The 9,550-nt window shown below is 44.3% G+C and overlaps 1 protein-coding gene across 1 annotated transcript in view; it reads left to right on the top strand.

Moving 5' to 3' along the window:
• plxnc1 (plexin C1) overlaps positions 1–7,671 on the top strand; it is a 16,900-nt gene extending 9,229 nt beyond the window's left edge. Inside the window, exons 22-31 of the mRNA XM_047022898.1 lie at positions 971–1,139; positions 1,403–1,503; positions 3,424–3,499; positions 4,042–4,076; positions 4,265–4,360; positions 4,993–5,156; positions 5,462–5,609; positions 6,296–6,436; positions 6,582–6,656; positions 6,799–7,671. Of these exons, the coding sequence (XP_046878854.1) occupies positions 971–1,139; positions 1,403–1,503; positions 3,424–3,499; positions 4,042–4,076; positions 4,265–4,360; positions 4,993–5,156; positions 5,462–5,609; positions 6,296–6,436; positions 6,582–6,656; positions 6,799–6,903 (1,110 nt within the window). The 3' untranslated portion in view covers positions 6,904–7,671. The remainder of the gene's footprint in view (positions 1–970; positions 1,140–1,402; positions 1,504–3,423; positions 3,500–4,041; positions 4,077–4,264; positions 4,361–4,992; positions 5,157–5,461; positions 5,610–6,295; positions 6,437–6,581; positions 6,657–6,798) is intronic.
• Positions 7,672–9,550: the final 1,879 nt, after the last annotated feature.

The following is a 9,550-nucleotide window of genomic DNA, read 5'->3' as shown; positions in this document are numbered from 1 at the left end:
GGATGACTCCCAGCCTTACAATTAGAAGACAGAACTTAGCATTGTTGTCTGAGCTGAAAGTTTGTTTTTGCTGCTTCCCCAAAATGCAAATTTACTGTAAGCAACATAGACAGATCCATTTTCAGTTCCTTATGGTGCTTTTTAACTATAAATGTACTTCTGGGACCAAAAAAGGTTCTTTATGGAACCTTGTTTGTGGGAACCTCTGTTACAAATGGTTCTGTGTAGTTACGTACTGATAACTTTATACTTCCTGCTTTGTCTGAAGAAATGACAACTTGAAAAATGGAACACTGTGTTGTCATGTTTTGAGACCACTGGTCTGAGGGAACTGGTGTAAGTTTATTACATGCAAGTGTTAAGAGATGTTATCGTAAATCAGCAATGATGTGAGTGAGAAAAGAAAAAAACGAAAGAAACTAGCTTAGTGCCTCTTTTTTTTCGTTGGGTTTAGCAAGCACAGAAAGCTACTGCCAGGACTGAGAGAAGGGCAGAGCTGAACTTAACTTCCTCCTTCCGAAAGCCTCAGTAGAATTCACTGATCTGGAAGGTTGCGCAAGGTAGCTCGTTCACAGCTCACTCACAGCCCCCAGAGAAGGACGCCTGTATGTTTCTAATCGAAAGAATGTGTTGAATCAGTGTGTCGTTTCCCCTTCCAGCTCCAGCCACACCATCCATCCTATCTTTTCCCCTCACCACATCTTTCCTTCCACCCCTCCCCACCTCCTCCCCCACCTCCTCCTCCCCCACCTCTTCCTTCCCCACCTCCTCCTTCCCCCCCTCCCCACTTCCTCCTCCTCCCCCACCTCCTCCTTCCCCACCTCCTCCTTCCCCCCTTCCCCACCTCCTCCTTCCCCCCTTCCCCACCTCCTCCTTCCCCCCTTCCCCACCTCCTCCTTCCCCCCTTCCCCACCTCCTCTTTCCACCCCTCCCCACCTTCTTTTTCCCCACCTCCTCCTCCCCACAACAGAAGCTGAAGGCGCTGTTTGCTGTGGGCACAGAGGGGGAGGTGAGTGACCCCTTGGAGGTGGCTGCTCTGTCCTGTGACACAGTGGAGCAGGTCAAGGAGAAGATACTCGTGGCCCACAAGAACAAGTTTGGGTTCCCCTACAGCTCGCCGCTCAGGGACATCCACATAGGTCAGTAGCACTCTCTTATCTTCACTGGGCCTTGAAACAAACCGACTGACAAAGCACTTTCAAGACGGCACATTCCAATCACCAACTACTAACAGCTATCTTTCCTGAAAGTTAAAAACAATATGAGAAATGTAGACGTGTTCTGTGCGGTGAGTTAACCTCTTCATTCACTGCAGGCAGAGGCGAACTGATTTAGTTCGTTTTGTCAACAAAACTCCCAGCTCTCTCTGTAGTGATGGCGTGATGTCCTGTCTTCTCTACAGAGTACGAGCAGGACGGCAGGTTTGTGCCTCTGCAGGAGGTGGACTCCTCCTCTGAAGTCTTGGGAGACGTGACCATGCTCAACACACTCAGGCATTATCAGGTGAGAGGGAGCTCACTGAACGTGACCATGCTCAACACACTCAGGCATTATCAGGTGAGAGGGAGCTCACTGAACGTGACCATGCTCAACACACTCAGGCATTATCAGGTGAGAGGGAGCTCACTGAACGTGACCATGCTCAACACACTCAGACATTATCAGGTGAGAGGGAGCTCACTGAACGTGACCATGCTCAACACACTCAGGCATTATCAGGTGAGAGGGAGCTCACTGAACATGACCATGCTCAACACACTCAGCAGTGTTTCCCACACATAGACTAATTTGTGGCGGTGCGCCACAGAGTCAACACCGGCCGCCACACATTGCGTTTCGTGAAACAATTTTTTATTATCGCTATTTAGGTTAAAACACGCAGCGTATTCGTTCAGCTGCATTTCCTTTCCCCTGCTCTCCCTCCGTCTCTCTGTCACTCATCTTTCCCACATATGCACACAGTCACAACGTCAGCACACGTTAGCAACAATGCATACATATGCCGTTCTAGTAAGACCGACAGCGAGCCTTCAGCATTAGTGCCGTAGCTAAAAGTCGAGGAAAGTTGAGGCTACTTTTCGCTAGGTACCTTACTCACATTTACATTTAGTCATTTAGCAGACGCTCTTATCCAGAGCGAGTTACAGTACTCGAAGTTTCCCCTTCGTTCTTTTGGTGAGAAGTCTCAGGAGCTAGCTACTTACTCGGCGTCATGGAGCCGACCAGTTAAATAGTTGTTTAGCACTAGCGTTGCTACATGCATAATGCAGAAATGATATGTTAGTTGTTGTTAATTTGTGAAGGTGTGAATCATTTTGGATTAATATTTAATGTAACAAATTATTAACAAATTAACTGTGTAACGAATTATTAACGAAGGAATTATTACGACCCCCCCCCCCCCCCCCCCCGTCTGACAACCCCCACCCCTCCCCGCCACAATTAGATTTCTAATCTGTGGGAAACACTGCTCAGGCATTATCAGGTGAGAGGGAGCTCACTGAACGTGACCATGCTCAACACACTCAGACATTATCAGGTGAGAGGGAGCTCACTGAACAGGCAGAATAGGTTCACCGCAAACCAGTGGTCTTCGACGCTGGTCTTCAGAGCCCACATTCGATTCAAACGAATGGGTCAATATGAGGCTTCGACAGAGCTTTGGAACAACGTATTTATTTGATTCAAAGTGTGTTGGAGCAGGGAAACATCTAAAATGTACAGGACAGTGAGCACTGAGGACCAGGGTTGACGACAACGGCCCTAAATACTCTACTGTCTTTGAGTACAATAAGTCAAGCGTGCCTGCACGCCACACGAGATGGAAAGAGGAACATCTGATACTTTACTTGGTGCGGGGTCTGACCTAAACAGCAGAACTGCAGTACGAGCTTCATTCCCCCGCATCGAACGGTGATAGTGTTACACAACCGGTAAGACGCAAAGACCGATTATTTCGTTGAGTCGTTACGTACAGTTAACAAGCAGCATGAGCCAGGGGCCTTAGTTGAAAGCAGTTCCCTGTGACTGTGTTGTGGGTGGAGGTGCAACCAGGGACCAAGGATACAGGGCAGGGTATTGCTGTTCAATCACCATGGCCAGAGCTCGGCTGTACAAGTCACAAGGCCATGTTGTGCCTAGATTAGATTTCATCCCTGTAAACAAACTATACACCCGGTACTTCAGTATCACTGTACACGCATGTGAAAGTAGGTCTGGATGGTAATGTAGAACTGAAATGTGGAATGTGCGCGTGGGAAGAGAAGGGCATCCTGAAAGTGTAATGTGTGGTTATCTTGATATTCAACTGTTTGCCTCACTATCTTGTCTGTCTGTTTGCCTCTGTCATGTCCATCTGCCTCTGTCTGCCTGTCTGTCTGTCTGTCTGTCTGTCTGTCTGTCCGCCTGTCTGTCTGCTTCCAGGTATCTGATGGAATGACTATCAAGGTCCTCTCTCGGAGGACCCACCCCCTTCTGAGCCCGCAGGGCAGTGTGAAAGGTCAAGCTTACATTACATTTTATATTTTATTAATTTAACAGAAGCTTTTATCCAATGCAAGTCATAGCCAAAGGTTTTTTAGACAGACTGCAAAGTCACAACTCCCCTGTCACCACAGTTGCCAGACGTGGAGGAAAAAACACAATGCTCAGTCTTTTGCCTGACAGTTGAACAACATGCAATTGACAGAGATGAAACTAAAGCGAAACTAACTATCACAGGATGTAAGAATCACAGGAAATATGGCGGTTTTGATGCCCTCATGCCTAGTAAAGAAGTTGCCAATATGGACCTGGCCCTCTTTAGGACTACTGGAACGATAGAAGATCCTTGTTTAGCGATGCAGGGGGACTAGGGTGGTGGCAAATCTGATGATTAAAAGCTGATGAAAGAAAGCCTTTGTGAGGTTTCACTTTCTCAACCAGCACAGCCCCCACACACCAGTGTAAAACAAAAACTGATGTGGCCACATTCAAATGAACTGACAAAAATTGTAACCACAGCAACAGAGATAACATGGTCCTTTCACCTGTGTTTTGTAGATGATCTGAACTTCTCTGCAAAGTACTTTCATCTAGTAAGTATTGCTGACACAGTACACACTTCTGTAACATGATAAGTATTGAGATCAATTCATCGTGTATCAGTTTTACATCCTGTGAGAGAAATAAAACGTTCAATTTTTCATACATGTATATATATGATAACCCTGTTGTGATGTCTGTTTGATTTGATTGGCTGACATTGAATGCCCTTTGACCCTAGATTGACCCTGAGGTCGACCAGGACCAGCGGAAAAACCCAGAGAGGAAGAAGCTGAAGTTAAAGGAAGTACACCTCACCAAACTGCTGTCCACCAAGGCAAGACAGGCTAACACTACATCTAATAATACTTCCCAATGACATGTCTTATCTCAGTGTTGCACATGTGGTTACAAAATGTTAGACTGAGGATTGACATCTCTATATTTGTGTTTTATAAGTAAATATACTGATGGTCTATGGTAACTGTGTTATTTCAAGTTAGTTTTTGTGGCACATCTTATGCCAAAGACTGCTATGTCACTCAGTGCTGGTCCTAGCACATTTGGCGCCTTAGGTAAGATTTATCACCAGCACCCCGCCCCCGCCCCCGCCCGCCCCGCGCGCGTCAAAACCGCAACCCGGACACATGACTTGACGAGGTTGGCGCCCCCTGCTGGTAACGCAGGACGGTTAATTAATGGATGCACTTGGGAAATTGCCGCCTCCCTCTTCATGCCACCCTAGGCGGCTGCCCATGTCACCTATAGGAAGGACCGGCCCTGATGTCACTTGAGGAACATAGTGTTCATGAACCAAGACAATTCTGTTTTAAACTGGTTCTGACTAACATAGCTCTGAATCTGATTGGTGCTACAAAGCCTGGTATCTTTGTACTATTGGTCATGCGTTCTAAGTACTGTTACCTAGTCTCTGAATATGAAACATAATCCCTGTTCTTGACCTCTTAGGTGGCCGTGCATTCATTCGTAGAGAACCTCTTCAGAACCATCTGGGGAACAACCAATGGGAACGCGCCATGTGTTGTCAAATACTTCTTTGACTTCCTGGATGTGCAGGCAGAGAGCAAAAGAATCTTGGACCCCGATGTGACACACATCTGGAAGACCAACAGGTGGGTTGAAGGCTGAGCGGTTAGGGAATCGAGCTATTAATCAGAAGGTTTCCGGTTCGATTCCCGGCTGTGCAAAATGATATTGTGTCCTTGGGTAAGGCACTTCACCCTACTAGCCTCAGGGGGAATGTCCCTGTACTTACTGTAAGTCGCTCTGGGTAAGAGCGTCTGCTAAATGATTAAATGTAAAAGGTCTTTTGAAGTGGACATGTTCCACGCACTTTTTTGAAATCAATTGTTCCTCAGTGTGGCAGAATTCCCTGTATTTGTTCTGACACCCCCAACTTCGCCCTCCACTATCTCAGCCTACCACTTCGTTTCTGGATAAACATCTTGAAGAACCCCCAGTTTGTGTTCGACATGGAGAAATCTTCCCACCTGGACAGCTGCCTGTCTGTCATCGCCCAGGCTTTCATGGATTCCTTCTCTCTCAGCGAGATGCAACTAGGCAAGGTAGGATCACCGTGTGGGAACCTCTGACTTATGGTGGTGTAGTGGGTCTTCACAGTGCCCATGTACCGGAGAGGAACCCTTAACCCATGTACCAGAGAGGAACCCTTACCCATGTACCGGAGAGGAACCCTTAACCCATGTACCGGAGAGGAACCCTTAACCCATGTACCAGAGAGGAACCCTTAACCCATGTACCAGAGAGGAACCCTTAACCCATGTACCGGAGGGGAACCCTTAACCCATGTACCGGAGAGGAACCCTTAACCCATGTACTAGAGAGGAACCTTTAACCCATGTACCAGAGAGGAACCTTTAACCCATGTACCAGAGAGGAACCTTTAACCCATGTACTAGAGAGGAACCCTTAACCCATGTACCGGAGAGGAACCCTTAACCCATGTACCGGAGAGGAACCCTTAACCCATGTACTAGAGAGGAACCCTTAACCCATGTACCAGAGAGGAACCCTTAACTCGGACCTTAACACTCGTTCAGTAGTGAATACGGCCTCAGAAAGTACCTCAGTCTACTGTTTATGGTGCCAGTCGAAATCCTTTCAAATACACAAACATTTGCTGTGTACTGTTCATGTCGGTGTGTGTATTGTTGTGTCAGTCATAGATGAGTGAATCCTAAATAGGTTTGGAAAGTAGGTTGTATCCTGACTGTCAAACTGTATTTTTCAGCATGCTGCAACCAATAAACTGCTGTATGCCAAAGACATTCCACTTTACAAACAAGAAGTAAAGACCTATTACAAGCAAGTCAAGGACCAGCCTAAGATGACAAGCTCTGAATTCAAAGATTTCCTGCTTGAGGAATCAAAGGTAATGCACACTTCCACTCCGATTGGATGAAGTATTTGTATTTTCACCCTTGACACAGTGACAAAAACATGTAACACTTTCAAAATGTTGAAAAAACGAGAAGTGAAAATGTTTTTCAGCATTTGTGTTTTTATTTTATTTTTAGAAACACGAAAATGAGTTTAATGAATCTGAAGCCCTCAAGGAACTCTACAAATACATGCAGAGATACTTTGACGATGTAAGCATTTTCCCTCCATCTCTCCTTCTGTTTTCCATCCACCAGTAAAATCTGTATTCGTGGTGAATATGAATGGTAATTCTCCAAGTAAAACTTTTATTTGAAAGGTTATTAAATATAAAACGGTACATTTACTTCACAGATCAAGCTGAAGCTGGAGCAGAACGGCGCCCCTGCCGAACTCCAGCAGCAGCTGCAGAACGTCAAAGTCCTGTTTGATGCCCTGAAGAGCAGTTCCTGGGAGTGAGCTCCCTCCCTCCTCTACAAGCCGACCTAGATGGCAAGGTCTGATGTAGGAGCCGTCACAACCCCCTCTGCTGTTCACAGAAGACCTGGCCCCTCAGGACGAGGGCCTGGCGGGTCGGTGACGGGGAAGGAGAGGACGATTAGGAGGGACTTGTTCCTCCCTGAGAGGATGGAACTGTCTTGGCGTTGTGGCGCTATGCAAAGCACACAGTTGAAGTGTTCTGTCTTATGCTTCGTGCTTGCTTTTGAACTTTCTCTTTTTTTATATTTTTATTCGGAAATGTAAACTGAAATACAGCAAGCATGTATTTTGACTTATATTAGTTTTTCTTATTTTCTTTTATAAACAACAAATAACCTATCCACCCACCAAACCGAACTTGGACATTCACCTACAGGAGCAGGAAGATTAAATAAAAAACACAACAAAGAAAAAAAAACGTTTCAACTAAAATTGAAGTGAAAATATACTTTATTCATGAAATACTTACAAATATCTTGTATTATAAGCACCAGCCATGCCATTTTTTAACACCCTAGCACAGTATTTGAAAACATGCAACATGTCATGAAGTGCCTTTGGAATGTTTTAAAGATTTATGGCTTTGTAAAGAATTTATACAAATATTATTTTTAAAGACAGTAAAAATAAAATGGTTAAGAACACTGGTTTGCCAACTCAAAGCTACTAATAGAGTAATGTAAAATGCGTACACTGTCAAAGTGAAACTTTTCTTTGTTTTTTAAATTAAATATGTATTTTCTCTTTCGTCCTCTTTATTGTGTGTTGGAATCCAATAGAATCCAGTCGAAAAATTTAACTGACTAGATGTTTGTTCGTTTGGGGGGGGGGGGGGGGGGGGGGGGGGGGGGGGGGGGGGGGGTTCCTCTCCAGCTAACAGTTACAGTCATATTAGAATGAGATCCCCACCAGTCAAGTGTGGACTAGTGCAGCAATTTAACAGAGCAACGGAACTATAACAGTAACAATATACAGTAACAAGTTTACTTTGTAACATCTAGATGTAACATCTAGATGGGGCAATGTGAACATATAAGCTTTTGTTCCAGAGAAGAGGTGCTCTATATGAGAACGCCCTACCTCCAGCTGTTTTTCTCTTAATTTTGGGGACCACCAGATAGCCGGCATCTTGAGATCTGAGTGTCCTTGCGGGGCAATAGGGTGCAAGGAGACTGGAGAAGTACAGTGGTGTAAATCCATGCAGAGATTTGTAAGTTAGTAGTACTTTGAAATCAGCTCTGGTTTGGATAGGGAGCCAGTGTAAAGTGACAATAGTAGACGTTACGTGATCAAACTTTCTTTTTCTAGTCAATAGTCTAGCAGCAGCATTTTGAACCCGCTGTAAATGTTTTATGTAGCGGAGGCTAGAGAACAAAACATTGCAGTAGTCCAATCGGGACGTAACAAATGCATGTATTTTTCGTATTTTGGCAATATTACGTAGATGGAAAAATGCAGTTCTAGTAATTTGCTTAATATGGTACTCAAACAAAAGGTCTGGGTTCATTGTGACTCCTTGATTTTTACCAGCTGGCTTTGAAATACTTTGACGCCGTCTAAGGTCAGATTGGATAATTTATTTATGTATTTTTCTGAGAAATAGGTTCTAAACCGACACACATTCTCCCCAATTCTGTGGTTACCGTCCCTGTGATCGTATAATGGTTTTATTACACAATACAAACTCTCTCACAATACAAATTCAAATTGCCTGCAACGGAATAATGCACGTGTTGGTGTTTCACTGAGAAATGGTTTCTAAACCTAACGCAGAATAACATAGCTAGCATCAAACACGGCTAATCAATCAAACAAACTAAAAAAAGTTATATTCAATACCCAAATCCAAACAATTGCATAAATCTAACCTTTTTTACAGTAAATAAGAATAAATACACTTTTGAACCCATATTTGATCCAACAGTTCTTCACCCAACTTACCGACAGAAATTCTCTTCAACTCTGTGGTAACCATCCCAGAATTCCACAGTTGTGTTGCCGGCTGCATTACTCCGGTAATTACAATAAAAGGCCAGTAGATGGCGTGAACTCCCAACATTATGCAGTAATTTAATTTCATAATCTTAAATCCTCCCTCGCACTAGGATTCCCTGCAAGTGATGTTGCGCCAGTCGCATCTACAGTTAAGGCCGTTATATGCTACTCCGTACTTCACGATTACGGACACATGGGAAAATTACTAGTATTCGTTCCTTCTCAAGCGATTGGACGCGGCTCTCTAACAGAGTCAACTTTTCGAGCAAAATGACACATGTAGGACAATGTGAGTGGGTGTGAGACATTATAGGTAATTTACGTTAGTAGTTTAAACCAGCCAAGATAATCCGTTTAAGAGCGTTGTTGGCTAGTTCAACAGGAACAGTAGTGTCGGACTCCAAGGAAGAAATATAAACCGCGCCGAGTAAACCGATAAGACAGTAAATGTGTAGATTAAATCGGGAAAGACAAAATAAATGAATTAATTAATATTTTAAAGCGATTAACAAGAAGCAAGAAAAAAAGCTTGAGAAAAGTTTGGAGCTGTAGCTCAGGTGCAGCGCGGTATGTCGTCAAACAGGAACAAAGAGCTGTTAGTCCAACATCCAAGCTTTCTAAATCTAAGACT

This window comes from Hypomesus transpacificus, chromosome 7, assembly GCF_021917145.1.
Source record: "Hypomesus transpacificus isolate Combined female chromosome 7, fHypTra1, whole genome shotgun sequence".
Classification (NCBI taxonomy): Eukaryota; Metazoa; Chordata; class Actinopteri; order Osmeriformes; family Osmeridae; genus Hypomesus; species Hypomesus transpacificus.
Note: the sequence above shows the minus strand (reverse complement) of the source record. Positions and strands in the feature narration are given on the sequence as shown.